Genomic DNA, 15,343 nt, shown 5'->3' on the forward strand with positions numbered 1-15,343 from the left:
GTTTGCACAGCAGCCAGAAGTACTCCTTACAGCCCATCCTCAGCAAGGGCTCCTCCTCATAGTCCTCCACCTGCACACAAAGACCTATCCCATCAGCCCCCTCATTTATACACACACCACTCGACAAAGTCAATGGGAGCATAGAGATAAACGCGATAAGGTGCGAGTGAGTTTGTTCAGGTGCAGTGCCGAAATGTCTAGACCACAGAAAGAGAAAATGAACTATAACAATAATAAACAAATATGACAAAACAGGACTGTGCATTTGTCTTAACGCAGTTACTTTGTATCTTTTCTACGGTGCATTAGTGTGCCGGTAGAAAATATCATATTTACATTTTCAAACGTGAAATTTGATTTGGGTATTTTCAATTTGAGAGCATCATCTATTTTGAGCGTGCTCTACAACTTTTTCCTCAACCGTTCTCTGTTTGGATGGCACTCGACTCTTCCATCGGAGAGCTCTTCGTAAAAACACTGCCAACCAAGATTTAATCTTTGTGTAGCTGCTATTGATTTTAGGATGAAGTCTCTCAATTGGACACGTGTGAATAATTCAAGAGCTCTGGCAGAGAGAAGAAAGGAGTGTGTGTGTGTGTGTGTGTGTGTGTGTGTGTGTGTGTGTGTGTAAAAAGAAGAAGATGTCTGCATGCCCTGGGAGATTGTCTGGTGAGTGTATGAATGTACAATGCTAGTGTTGGGAATGAGTGTGCTAGTCTAAGAATATACACGTGGCATGTGTGTACGTGTGTGGTGTGTGTATCATACTCAGTGGGCATGTGTGCGCGAGCATCTCTCTCTATACCTTGATTGGCTTAAGGACCTGTGTGTCGAACATGAGCTTCAGCGGAGTTGTGTGTGTGTGTGTGTGTGTGTACACATTGAGTGGCTTAAGGACCTTGTGTGTCGAAAATGAACTTCAGCAGAGTTATGTATTTATGTGTGTGTGGACGATCCTCAGTTTGAGTGTTTGAGCGTGTGAGTGCGTGTGTGTACCTTGAGTGGCTTGAGGGCCTGAGCGTCGGGCAGGAACTTGAGCAGAGGTGCGTTTGTGTGTGTGTGTGTGTGTGTGTGTGTGTGTGTGTGAGTCTGTGTGTGTACCTTGAGTGGCTTGAGGGCCTGAGCATCGGGCAGGAACTTGAGCAGTGTGGAGGCGGCCAGCAGCAGGAAGGACCTGTTGATGCTTTCGCCCCCCTCCAGCCCACAGAGAGAGAGCTTATATAGACCATTACACGCCTCATGCCTCACTGCAGCCTGGGGGAGAGAGAGAGAGAGAGAGAGAGAGAGAGAGAGAGAGAGAGAGAGAGAGAGAGAGAGAGAGAGAGAGAGAGAGAGAGAGAGAGAAGGAGTAAAAAAAAAGAAAGAGAAGAGACAAAAGAAATCACAAAGAGTGACAAAGGGGTAAATGAGAAAGTGAAAGGAAAAAAGGTGGAAGATATAAATTGGAATAAAGAGAAAGTGAAAGCGTGAGGAGAAAGTGGAAGGGATAAAAAAGACAAGAGTACAAAGAAAAAAACATGGAAGAAAAAAGTATTCAAGAATGAAAGAGCAAGGGAACAAGAAGAAGAGAGAGGAGAACAACAGTGAGAAGAGGTAGATATACAGATTAAGACTAAGGAATAAAACCTAATATCTCTCTGCCTCTGATCTCACTGTCCACCATTAGTCTTCCAATCCAGCTTCACTCAACACGCTTCTGATGGATTCAATTTCACTGCATTTAATTCAGCTTCATAAGCATGGCTATAGCACCAAAGCTCAATGAATCTCAATAAATGGAAAACAAACAACCAAACAAGACAACAAGTCTGTTTATTCCCCCTGTGAATCTACATCGGTTTGTCTCTGCCTAACATTGTCCCTCACTGCGTGCCGTACCTCGGGTATGAGTAGTGTGAGCTTCTTCAGCCAGTCCTGCAGGTGGTCGCTGTCAGCCAGACTGGACTTGACCGTGGAGCAGCAGTGGGCCCAGCTCACCAGCAACCACATGGAGTAGTGGGTCACTGCAACACACACACACACACAGAGTTATAGATAATACATAGATAGATATAAATAAATACAGATTTGAAAGAAACACAACACCCATGACCCCTTGACACACACACAGTGAAATGCATACACACATACAGACGTTTTAACAGATAAACATGAGCAAGGAGTACGAAGAGTTAGACAGACAGACAGACAGACACACAGGCACAGACTGACACACCTTTTAAACACACAAAAGCAGTAAAGATTAACACTGACAGGGCAACTGTGACACTAAAGCCCAAAGCCCACGAGTGTTACATTAGAGTAGAGGAGTGCAGGTTCTCACCTTCATGGCGGGACCGGTGATCTGACTGAGCCTTCAGAACCCTAAAACACCAACAGGAAATGACATCAGCATTGAACTCTCAACTTTAGCCTGTCAAATAGCCTCATGGGATGCCTGGGTGCACATGATGGCTTGTCTTTATGTGTGTGTGTGTGTGTGTGTGTGTGCGCAGATGAGTGTGTGCGCAGATAAGTGTGTGTGTAGATGAGTGTGTGCGCAGATGAGTGTGGGTATGCCGGACCGCTTCAATAACAGTCGCTGTGGGTATGTGAAAGTATGTGGGCAACCATGACCTCACCTGTGAGCCAAGTTGTCATAGGTATACGTCACATTGATGAGGCGCTGGATGAGGTTGGTACCCTGGACAAGTCCGAGAAAGACCTGGAAGAGCACGCACACACAGAGACACACACACACACACACACATTAATACTGCGCTAATGTGTAAGGATCCTAAAGGGAATGTTCATACAATCCAGCTCCAGCTATTTTTGTAAGTTCTTTTATCTTCTCATTTGCAAAGCACTTTGATTTACCAAAGCGTATGAAAGTTGTGCTATAAAAAATAAACTTAATTAAACTTCAATTTGCCTTGCCTTCCCTTAATCGTTGTTAAAGTGAGAAGACTTCACCGAGAGAGGGGAGAGATACCAGACCAACAAGGGGAGACGCTAACACAGGGACGTGTGTGTGTGTGTGTGTGTGTGTGTGTGTGGTTTGAAACATGAGCAGTGGAAAAGAAGATCATTTATTTAAATATATAAAAAAGAAAACAAGCGAGAGAGAGAAAGAGAGAGAGAGAGAGAGAGAGAGTGTGAGTGGAGAGAGAGAGAGAGAGAGAGAGAGAGAGTGAGTGGAGGGAGAGCAGGGTGCCCCGAGTTCAATCAGAGGTCAGGATACAGCCTAGGGGACAGAAAGATGAGACCACTAGAGATCACTACTGAAAACCAGAACAACCACTGGAAAATTATATGAGAGAGAGAGAGAGAGAGAGAGAGAGAGAGAGAGAGAGAGAGAGAGAGATGAGATGAGATGAATTTGGCACAGAAAGAAACAGAGAACAAGAGAACAAGCTGCATTTGGCAGAGAGGGGGATAGAGAGGGAGAAAGAGAGACTTGCAGCCAGACACTCTAAACATGACTGGAATAGCGGAATGACCATATGAGCTGAGGAGAGGCAGAGACACGCACACACACACACACACACACACACACACACACACACACACACACACACACACACACACACAGAGTGGTGTATTCTGTAACCACACACACTCCTCTTTGACAGGGGCAGGTGTAACAGCTGCAGATCAGTGATGGCGTGAGCTGAATGTGTGAAGCCCTCTTACTCAGTCTGCCTCGTTAAGACCAACAACCGTCAGCACAGGAGCCTCAACAATAGGACCTGACTTACAGAGCAATCACAGAACGACTGAGACAGGGACACAGACAGACAGACAGACAGACAGACAGAGACAAGCACACAGACAAACAGACAGACAGACAGACAGACAGAGAGAGAAAGACAGCCAGACAGACAGACAGACAGAGACAGAGACAAGCACACAGACAAACAGAAAGACAGCTAGGACGATAGAAAGCGAGAAGGAAAGAAAGAAAGCAAGAAAGAAAAAAAGAATGAGCGAACGAGAACAAGACAGACAGACAAGCACTGCATGGCCATATGTTAACTGAGTACTCTACCCAGAGGTGCTTCTACAGACAATTAGAGACTTGAAAACACTTTTGCCTCAATTCATCAAAAGTAATTTTTTTGGGGTGGGATCTATCTGACAATTTTCAAGACCCGATCCACATTATCTTTCCACAACAAAATAATAATGTTACCTTGTACACCCCACACACAAGCCTTCTCGATAAATATCTCACTCTCTCTCCCTCCCCCATTCCCTCCCTCTCCCATTCCCTCTCTCTCACATTCTCTCTCTCTCTCATTCTCTCTCTCTCTCTCTCTCTCTCGCTCTCCCATTCCCTCTCTCTCTCCCATTCTCTCGCTCTCTCTCCCATTCTCTCTCTCCCTCTCCCATTCTCCCACTCTCTCTCTCTCTCCATCTCTCTCGTGTCCGCACCTCTGTGAGGCGTGGGATGTGCAGGCCCTTGACGTGGTCTCCGGCAGCCTTGCGGGATTTGCTGGGCCAGGCGCGCTTGCGCTGCGTGTCGCTCAGGCCCGCCCAGGCGAACACGTCGTGGTAGGCCAGGTCCAGGTCCGCGGGGTCCACCGCAAACTGGCAGATGAGCTTCAGCAGGCAGGCCAGACAGTCCAGCAGCCACTGGGAGAGAGAGAGAGGGGGACAGAAATGAATGGAGAAAGGAAGAATGAAATAGAAACATTAAAAAGAACAAGATAGATATTGACAGAGAGAGACAGAGAGAGAGAGAGGATAGATATATAGGGAGAAAGAGAAGAGAGATAGATAGTTATATATATATAGAGAGAGAGAAAGTCCAGAGATCAGTCTAGACCAGATCAATCATTAATTATTCCTTTATGAAACAGTGGGGCAAACACATCTGTCCAGCAGGCTCATCCCTCTGACAGACAGCACCACTGACCAATCAGATCCCTCCCTCAACATCCTGTCCTCCCTCTGACAGTGAGCACCACTGGGGCATAACATAACATGACCCCCGTGCCCATGGGAGGCCATGCCAGCTGCAGATGGGTCTGCTTTACCCGTGGGGCTTCCTGTGTGTGTGTGGGGGGGGGGGGGGGGGGGGGGGGAGCAGCAGCAGAGGGAGACCTACCACAGTCCAGGACTCCTGTTCTTTGGGCTCCAAGATGGCCGAGTTGAAAATCTCCAACAGCAGCTGCAGTCCGCCAGACGCAACAAACTGTGGAGAAACAGAGTGACCAATGGTGGGAGTTTGGACATGACGACTTCAAGACGTGTGTGAGTGTGTGAGTGTGTGTGTGTGCGCGTGTGCGCGTGTGTGTGCGCATACCTTGCAGCTCCAAGTATTCTTGCTGTTTTCAATCTGGTCCTCGCTGGAGTCGTCGGAGTCTGGGTACAGGTCACTGTAGCTCCCCTGTGGACAGGCAGGCAGGAGGGGAGGAGTTGGTTTATATTAGTGGACTTAACTGAGCATGAAGGACATCTGATCTCAAACATGTGCATGTATACAGAGTGGCATATATCTATGTATTAGGATTGAGTGTGTTAGTACATGTATATGATGAGATATGAGGCAGAAATAAGCTGTGTGTGTGTGTGTGTGTGTGTGTGTGTGTGTGTGTGTGTGTGTGTGTGTGTGTGTGTGCATACCGTGGACTCTCTGTGGATGCGGCGGTTGGGCTTCCCCAGGGCCTCGATGATCTCCAGGGCGTAAAGCAGCTTATGGGGACTCTTGATCCTCAGCAGATCCTTCCAGCACAGACCATCAGAGCCCTGAGCAGACATCAACACCAATACATGATTTTCTTATTACAGACAAGCACACATTTACATACAAACACACAGACATTTATATACAAACACCCAATTTCATAACAGACATACACACATTGACATAAACACTATCCAAAAAAAAAAAGGACAGACATCACATGTCAGTCAAAACAGGCACATGTAGTGATGTATGATGTGTTTTGGTTGGTTGCAAGGACCACACAACAAAAAGGTACACACAAATGGCGAGAATGAGAAGGTGGAGGCGGTTGCTAGGTGACGGACCGTGTCGTCTGAGATGTTCTGGAAGGCCTGCAGCATGTTGGGGCAGGTGGGCAGAAGCATGAGGAGCTCCCACACGCGACGGGACAGGTTCTCAGCGTGCAGGTGCAGCTCCTCACAACGCACACTCTGTAGTACACACACACACACACACACACACACACACACACACACACACACACACACACACACACACACACACACGTTGAATTTTTGGACACTCATGATCAATTATCTGACCCAAAACCCACATAAAAACACATTTTCTATTATCGTCATCATCATTATTATTATTATTTTTTGGGTGAGGCTGCTTATGTCCGTATCAACAAATGAACGATTGTTCTTTCTTCTAGAAAACCTTGAAGAGGTTAAATAAGGAAACAGAGTGAGAGTGAGAGTGAGAGCGAGAGATGGAAGATGAGAAACCACAAGCTGAGAGAGCAGTCAGCCAAACTCATCCTCCCAACCACACACACACAACCCTGTGTGGGGGCACACTCACACACACACACACACACACACACACACACACACACACACACACACACACACACACACACACACACACACACACACAGGGTTATTACGTGCGTGTCCTCGCGTTGACCCCGGCATAGTTTTAGTTTTAGTCTCGAGTGCGGCACCACAAACTACTTCCTGCCCCGGAAACCGCCCCCGCCGTGAGCGGAAGCAACCCCGACCTCGACGAGGTCACGCCGGCAGAGCGCTCCGAACATGTGTGCGCTGCGGGAGGTCTTAGGTTAATGGGGAGTGAAGCGTCTGGGTCGCACCGGTCCATTAAAATTAGCTTCACAGCCAGGGGGCTCACAGAGACATTTCACACATAATAACGACGAGGTCCTGACTGCAACAGCTCAACAAGTGTAACGGCAAACTCAGATGCCTTAGGCTGTGGACTAACAGGTTTTATTATTTTTTTAGAATCCACTGAATAATTTTATACAGTTCTATTTATTCTTTTGTTTTTGTGCCCACTTTTGCCCAATTGATTGTGTTTTATTCTCCTTCTATAACACTTGGTGCCAAATGTGACAATCTTTGTGTAGAGCGTGCTGTAGGTCCACATGTACACAAAATCCTGCGGTTTGTGTATGTAGGTCAGTTATTGAACATCACGTACGTACAACATACGCCCTCTATTATACTATCTCTTTCGAAATCTGACCGTGTAAAATCTTGTGCACATGAATGGGCTATATATTATATTATATTATATAGGTTGATTAAGCGTGTACATTTTCCAGGTAAACTACCCCACGTTAGGCGTGCCTAAGGATGAGCTTGAATCTCTTGCTGTGCAACCTGCAGGTTTATCAGGATAATCAGCTGCCATGTGGGTCACGCCTGCGTTAAAAGTTAGACTAATACGCCAAATAGAGAAGAGGATAAATGAATACATTCACTCTTACTAAGATCACGCACGCCTCCATTTTGAGCTGTACACTGTTTTACCACGTTTTTAAGTGTGATGGTGGAGTCTCAAATCATTTGATATTATGCAGCACACGCCAACTCGAGACACATGTTTTCCCCTGGAAGTTTGCCGGCATCTTCTCATATACACCATTTCATGTGCAGAAAAATGCTCAGCATAATCTTAGTGTGTACCATGTGTAGATCCATGTGGCCCTCTGTGTTGATGACAGAGGTTTTACATTTATCATCATCCTCATTATATCTTCATTTTATTATTATTATTATTATTATTATTATTATTATTATTATTATTATTCTTCTCCTTCTCTGTTGATAGTTCTATTGACCATTAAGTGATTTATTAATCACTAACATTATCTCTCCTTTTCATTCTGTCCCTTCTTCTCATTACAATCATCACTCGTTTTTGCATGTCCTCCTTTCCCGTGCTAGTCTTTTCCCCACACACATGGGCACCCCCCCTCACCCCCCTCCATCCCCTCCATCCGTGCCCCCAACCCTTCCCTTCCCCTCCTACCTCAGCGCTCTCCAGGGCGCGGTCGGGGCTGGGCGGCTTGAAGCAGGCGAGCATCTCCAGCAGGTCGAAGAGCGTGGTGAGGTGGGGCTCCTGGAGCAGCAGCAGCATGGGGATGTGCTCCTTCTGAGGGGGGGGCAGGCAGGAGGCCGGCAGCTGCACGCCCTCCCCCTTACGCTCCCGCCGCGGCGCGCCCAGAGACACAAACACCATCTGTGGGAGAGAGTTGGTGGGAGGGGAAGGGGCTCTTATTCATGAAGCATACTTCAGGTACAGAGAGCTTGATGCCCCTTTTCAACTTTAGGAGGTACTTTTATATATATATATAACACACACACACACACACACACACACACACACATACATACACATATAGTACTTCAAACAGAGACTTTAGTAAACACCTGTGACTAAACACAACCACGGGAGGAGGAGGATAATAAGATGTAGACAAGGATGGGTGGGACTAATGCGAGGTATAGTTTTCAATGAATGCAGTGCCTGCATTTTCGTTTGTTGTATGTATGTGTGCGCGAGCGCATGCGTGGAGGAGGTGTGTGTGTGTGTGTGTGTGTGTGTGTGTGTGTGTGTGTGTGTGTGTGTGTGTGTGTGTGTGTGTGTGTGTGTGTGTGTGTGTGTGTGTGCGCTTTACCTGCATGTCCTTGAAGCCAAGCTCGTGCAGTGTCTTCTCATCGTAGTCGGTGGTCAGTTCATGCCCAGATGAAATCATCCTCACTGGACCCATTAGACCCCCTACTGACAACAGAATTACATACATTACAAAAAACCAACCATAGACACACGTGTGTGTGTGTGTGTGTGTGTGTGTGTGTGTACATGCATGAGAGTGTGAATGTGCGCACTACCTGGGAAGTCTGCCTGGCGGCTGGTCTGGCCGAACTCCTGCAGCTGGGCCTGCTGGTTGAGCTGCTCCTTCTGCAGGTTCTCGTACCAGTGGGTCACCTCCGCCCTCAGGTCTGCCACCTGGTCACTCGGGTACATCTCAATGGTCATCTGGGGACACACACACACACACACACACACACACACACACACACAGGTACATCTCAATGGTCATCTGGACATGGACACGGACACGCACACTATTTACACACTTTACAAAATGATTATGTATACACTATACAACATTATTATTGATACGCTATTTATACACTGTACTAAATTATTATTTATACACTACACTAAACTATTATTTATACACTATACTTAATTACTTAAATAAATATAACATATTCTATACACTGAGCAGTGCCACGCTAAAGCTCCATTAAGCTAATGCACAGATTTTGTCCTTCACTGCATTAACTTCCCCAAAAGCCAAGTAGGTCAGCAAAGTACCATTGCCTGTGCTCTGGGACAAACCCAACCCATCAAACCAGATGCGTCAGCAGGACCAAGGGGTTGGTAAAGATCAAATAACAAGCAAGGAGCAAGGAGGTGAAGGTGAGGCCGTTGGCATACCTTGTCGGGTAGTCCGGCGGGCTGGCACACGATGCGGAGTGGCAGGCACTGCTTCTCACTCAGGGCCTTCAGGTGGCTGCTGATGCCCGTGCCCTCGATCTGCCACTGTCTCAGATGGTACGCAAACCTGCAGGAGAGGAGAGGAGAGGGGCAAGAGAGAAGGGGGAGAGAGAGAACGAACGAAAGAGAAAACATTACACCTTGAAACATTGCAAATTAAGTCCATATGAGTGTACCTGGATCTGAACGGCCTCCATTGAATGTTTATTTTGTTCTTTCTATTGTCCAAGTCTGTATGCAGGTGCACCTGTCTGTGTGCATGCCAATACAACTGAGAGTGTGTGTGTGTGTGTGTGTGCGCGCGCATCTGTGTACGTGTGTGTGTTTACACCTTAGCGTGTGCGTACGTTTGCGCGTGTCATACCTGCGTCTGAAGGCCTCCAGGTGAGTCTTGAGCATGAGCAGACCCCTCTCGATGACGGTGAGGCTGGACAGGGCGTCCTTCTCCAGGTTGGCCGAGGCCATGAGGAGAGACTCCATACACTTACTGATGAACTCCTGCTCCTTCTCCAGCCCTGCCTTACCTGCAGTGGGTGACACACACACACACACACACACACACACACACACACAGATTAAAACACTGCCGCCTTAAGGACACATATTTAAACACTTTGCCACCTAAAATTAAACATATGTCAAAACATTTCTATGAACAAACATAAACAACACACGTACAGAATAAAAAAAAAAAAAAAAAAAATCACTGTATGAGCCTAGCACCAGCACACCACTTTTATACTTGACAGTTGAGGAGTACAGCACTGAGGTTTGTGTGGAGGGAGTGGCAGTTTGTGTGGAGGGAGTGGCAGGTGAGGCGTACAGACCGTTGATGTAGTAGGAGTTGATGTACTGGATGGCGGCCCGGCTGATGTCTGCAGACTGGGCTCTGAGAGCGATGCCCCACAGCTGGTCCATACCACACAACTGGAACACACGGAGAACCACACAGCACAGGTTCAAAAGAGGGGGAGGGAGAGAGAGAGAGAGAGAGAGAGAGAGAGAGAGAGAAAAAAAAATGAAAGACAAAAAAAAAAGAGAAAAAAAGCCAGCCACAGAAACCACCACACAGGGCATCATCTGTCCTAACAGCAGGTGTGTGTGTGTGTGTGTGTGTGTGTGTGTGTGTGTGCGCTGCGCTCCCTCACCTCACAGTTGGGACCGCTGTCGTAGGCGCTGGTGGCCAGGCGGGCCAGATTACACAGGTGCTGGAACAGGTTCAGTCCAGTCATACTGATGGTTTCAGGCTTCAGCTTGGGCATCTACACATCAGAGAGAGAGAGAGAGAGAGAGAGAGAGAGAGAGAGAGAGAGAAGGGAGAGAGAGAGAGAGAGAGAGAGAGAGAGAGAGAGAGAGAGAGAGAGAGAGAGAGAGAAGGGAGAGAGAGAGAGAGAGAAGAAAATGGAAATGCAATTACATCGACTGAATGAGTAACAGCTGCAAAGAGGAGAGGAAAATTCAGTCATCGCACACACTATGACATATTACACTAAAACTATAAATAAACATAAACATTTTAAGAAAACCATATAAGCTTATAATTAATATATATATATATATATGCCCATAATCTTAAGCCTTCAGCTGCTGGTGCAGTTACCTTCTCCAGGAAGAGGTGCTTGTAGGTCTCCATGCCCATGGCGTGCTGGTCTTTGCTGCGCACCTGGTTGAGAAACCAGTGAAGGGCGTCGTCGTAGCACTCCGAGTCCTCCACGAGACAGTGCCACAGGATGTCCACCTGCTCCAGACTCAGCCCTGCAGGGACGGGGGGAGAGAAGGGACACACATAGCCTTACGCCAGAGGAGATATTCAGTTGTGACATGCAATGGCCTTGTTTGTCTGTTTGTTTGTTTGCTAGCTAGCTCTCTCGCTCCATGTTAACATATGGGGTTACACAAGACTAATCAAGTGTATCAAACTGATTGCAATTGATTCATTTTAAATAAATCATTAATTAATTCATTCATTAATTCAATTAATTAATCTGCAATTCACCGATAGATGCATAGCACAAACAAAACAAACAAACAGACAAAAAAAAAAAAGTCACGCAGCATCCTGAATGAATAAATGATGGCCACTTTCACCCTTACATCCTTCATGAGGAGAGTGAGGTTCACTAGCATGCAGTCGTGAGCGAGGACACTGATCAGTGTGGCTGTCTGTGCGCTTCGGTCAGTAACTTACTGAAGTGGTCCGGGGAGCCCAGCGTGGAGAAGACACAGGTGAGGAACTGCAGACGGACCTGCACCTCGGAACTGTGACTGTACCTGCAGCCGCGCACAGGAACAGGAAGAGAGGCGGAGAAAAAAGAAATAAAAAAAAGAAATGTCAAACAGGAAGTAGCCCAAACCACAACAGGATACACTACATAGCGTAAATATTCAACCCTAAAAACACCCAAACCAGTTATTAGAGTGGTTTTAGAAGTATTAGAGCAGAGTAGAGCAGAGCAGAGGAGAGAGGAGGAGAGCGGTACTCACAGAGCAAACTTGTGGCGCTTTTCCCTCACTTCCTGGATGTAGTGCAGCAGGTTCTCAAAGAACAGCTTCATCATGTGCAGCTCCTTCTCTGCCCACCTGTCACACACACACACACTTCATTCATGTGTTCACCACCGCTAACCCACACTGATCTTAAGTGTAAAAGGTTATTACAGGATTATTACCACTGCTATTACTACAGTACAGCAACAGGCAGGAAAATAATGTCCATATTATTCAGCTAATTCATTTTGATAATAATGACTCATTCAATAGGCACACCGAACACAGCTAGGAAGGTCTTTTACTTCCTCATTAGTCACTACCTTGAAGGTCATTGGACCAAATATGCCATTTCCAGCATTACCCTGTTATTACTACTGTTACTACTATTGTTATTACTACTGTTATAACATTGTAATTATGAAACACACCAAGTCCAATTCCCTGAACCTAAAACATCTTTAATAGCATGATGATCTGCACGTGTGTCTGTGAGGCAGTTAGCTGTGTAGTAGTCCGGCAGGTGTGTGCAGTGGGTTAACTTAGTACAAGGACTGAAGTGCTGTTTGTTAAATCACAAAGTATCCTAAAAAGTATCCTACAGCAGTACAGAGTCCTGACAGCTTTAATTAAAAAAATGTTTTTAAATTAAAAACATGCAAGAATGTGGACACTTGAGGACTCATACAGATACTTTAGTGGTTGTCGGAACTCACATGGTGATCCAGTGGGTGTCATAGCTGGAGCCAAACTGCTGGAAAGTCCCAAACAGTTTGGGCAGCAGACGCAAGGACACCACAACAGACCTGAGAGAGCAGAGAAGAGAGACAAAACACAAACAACAGTCAACTCAAGAGTTTTTTTCCTCCCGAGAAATCACATTTTACACTAAAATACGGAACCAGTCAATGGACTTTGTGCAACACGGCAACATCTTCACTTGTGTGCAAGTTTCCATTCATAGCTGAAGTTCCCTACCGGCCCACCTGAATCATGGCTTAGCTTTTCCCACTGTGTGCTACGGGCCAAGTTTTTTAAGCTTTTGTCGAAAAGGTGACTTAATACAAAAAAAAAAAAAAAAAAAAAACAGGAGTAATAACAGTGATAAATGATGGTGGCTGGTGGATTGTGAACTTTGGTGTCAAATAGTAATCATTTCTGCATCAGCACAGACAGACACACACTGAACCCTCCACTTTGTGCAGCACATGCTAAATAATGACTCAGCAATACAGAACTGGAAAGACCTAAACCCTGCCCTTTATAAAGAGCCAACAATAAACGCTGACTCATCATAATAGACTCAGAAAGACCTAGAACTCTCCCCTTTATAAAATCCCATAATAACCACTGACACTACGTAAGATTAAAGTCTACACCAAAAGGGTGGAACCGCGTGGAACCAGAGCGTCTGACTCATTGCCGATCGACATGTAAAAGCACAGGAACCTTTTATGTGTAACAGATTAAAGGAGGGCAAGTATGAAGGCCATGATAAAACGGGCAAGAATATTCAAGTCGGGAACTTTCAGTGGCAAGATAGGGGTGAAGATATTATGGGATGCATTAGTGGGTATGAAGGTCATTGTTAAAACCTCCAGGACCATTAAAGTCGGGAACTTTCAGTGGCAAGATGTAGGCCTAATAAAGACCCTTACCCTTGCCCTTGCCCTGCCCTGCCCTTGCCCTTGCCCTTGCCCTTGCCCTTGCCCTTGCCCTTGCCCTTGCCCTTGCCCTTGCGCGTGTGTGTGCGTGTGCGTGTGCGTGTGCGTGTGCGTGCGCGTGCGCGCGTGAAATATATAAGAATTATGGCCGATGCATTAATGGGTATGAAGGTCATTGTTAAAACCACCAGGACAATTAAAGTCGGGCACGTTCAGTGGCAAGATAGGGGTGAAGATATTATGGGATGCATAATGGGTGTTTTCCAGTGGTGAGTCTTATGTGCTTATGTCTGGGTGTTCATAGTAAACAGACCGGAGGCGTGCGTGCGTGCGTGCGTGCGTGCGTGCGTGCGTGCGTGCGTGTGTGTATATTTTGGAGAGGGATGGGTGTTGATAGCAGCACAGTACAACACAGTCGGCCTTGACTGAAGATTCCTGTGCATTCATGTCTGTCCTGACACCTTGGAGGATGTAATTCCAGCTAAACTCTCGACAGAAAGAAAATGCCGATATTATGGGATGGAAATGTTGTTGCTAGGGGAGATGTGAGATGACTCATACCACCTGGCTCCTACTCAAGTGCGTGGGAATAATAAGAGGGAGATCTGAGAGTGATCCAGAGATGGCGTGATGGCCCGGTGCATATTATGGGATGGCGAAACGTCTATGACTCACCCTGAGTTTTGTGGCTTTCTGGTAAAATGAATAGATGGTCTTTGTTTTGTTATGAAAAGAATCGTTTCGATTACTTGAGATTCAAAGGGCAGCTCATGACTGTTCACTGCCTCGACAATGGCCTTATGGTTGAACAAAATGTTTCGGAAATGTTATGAATATAGTGAGAAGGCTGTTTATTTTCTTACAGGTAGCTTTAAATTGTGCTTGCATTGGCCAGCTGCAACAAGGGTTATAGACTGAAAGCCTTTGGGAGCTGATGCACTGCTAAAGTATGAACCATTGCTCTATTGCAAATAGCTTCAGGTGATGCTGTCTGGTAACTAAATTAATGCAAATGTGATGCAAACTCTCCAGCAGACATTGAAATTCTCTCACTCACACGACAAGCCCAATTTGAGAATTGTTAAAACACGTAGCCGGGGCGTGGCATTATGGGATGGCTGTGCCATGCGTGTCCCATTGACTCACCGGTGGTTGGCGAGGTTCTCCAGGCAGCCCTCGATGAAGCGCATGCGGATCTGTCGGTCGGTGAACCAGCACACCAGCGAGCACAGCAGCTTCTCTGCCTCGCCGATCAGGCCCTCCGATAGGTGGATCTGGGTTGCCATGGAAACAACGGAACACTACGTCAGAGGGTTGGCTGTGTCTGGTTCTCTGTTATTTTTTTCTTTTCAAAACCTGTTTTTCTCTGCAAAATGAGGGCTAGAGAGAGAAAGTTTTTCATCTTGCCTTGAGGGTGATATTGTGCAGTCAAGCCTTCACACTATCCGAGTGTGTTTGTGTGTGTGCAAACAGCAAACAAATGCACACTCACACTCCTGGTGTGACACACTAGAAGATAATTGTCCTATATTGTGTGTGGACACCTCTGTGTTCTGTGTTTTTGATTTCATTTGATGTGTGCGTGTTCTGTGTTTTTGATTTAATGGTGTGCCTGTGTTTTTGATTTAATTGTGTGTGTGTCTTCTGTGTTTTTGATTTA

General features: G+C 46.3%; 1 protein-coding gene across 1 annotated transcript in view; it reads right to left on the reverse strand.

Moving 5' to 3' along the window:
- Window positions 1–15,343, reverse strand: part of usp34 (ubiquitin specific peptidase 34) — a 62,335-nt gene that overhangs the window by 22,495 nt on the left and 24,497 nt on the right. The window contains exons 17-38 of the mRNA XM_031561890.2: window positions 14,830–14,957; window positions 12,736–12,825; window positions 12,017–12,112; window positions 11,721–11,803; window positions 11,133–11,287; window positions 10,681–10,794; window positions 10,360–10,459; window positions 9,897–10,056; window positions 9,473–9,599; window positions 8,857–9,004; window positions 8,643–8,743; window positions 7,994–8,203; window positions 6,019–6,144; window positions 5,611–5,733; window positions 5,291–5,374; window positions 5,093–5,179; window positions 4,417–4,617; window positions 2,622–2,704; window positions 2,324–2,364; window positions 1,879–2,003; window positions 1,102–1,254; window positions 1–70 (exon numbers count right to left, since the gene is read on the reverse strand). The exon at window positions 1–70 is cut by the window's left edge and continues 35 nt beyond it. Of these exons, the coding sequence (XP_031417750.1) occupies window positions 1–70; window positions 1,102–1,254; window positions 1,879–2,003; window positions 2,324–2,364; window positions 2,622–2,704; window positions 4,417–4,617; window positions 5,093–5,179; window positions 5,291–5,374; window positions 5,611–5,733; window positions 6,019–6,144; window positions 7,994–8,203; window positions 8,643–8,743; window positions 8,857–9,004; window positions 9,473–9,599; window positions 9,897–10,056; window positions 10,360–10,459; window positions 10,681–10,794; window positions 11,133–11,287; window positions 11,721–11,803; window positions 12,017–12,112; window positions 12,736–12,825; window positions 14,830–14,957 (2,605 nt within the window). The remainder of the gene's footprint in view (window positions 71–1,101; window positions 1,255–1,878; window positions 2,004–2,323; window positions 2,365–2,621; window positions 2,705–4,416; window positions 4,618–5,092; window positions 5,180–5,290; window positions 5,375–5,610; window positions 5,734–6,018; window positions 6,145–7,993; window positions 8,204–8,642; window positions 8,744–8,856; window positions 9,005–9,472; window positions 9,600–9,896; window positions 10,057–10,359; window positions 10,460–10,680; window positions 10,795–11,132; window positions 11,288–11,720; window positions 11,804–12,016; window positions 12,113–12,735; window positions 12,826–14,829; window positions 14,958–15,343) is intronic.

Source organism: Clupea harengus, chromosome 24 (genome assembly GCF_900700415.2).
Source record: "Clupea harengus chromosome 24, Ch_v2.0.2, whole genome shotgun sequence".
Lineage (NCBI taxonomy): Eukaryota > Metazoa > Chordata > Actinopteri > Clupeiformes > Clupeidae > Clupea > Clupea harengus.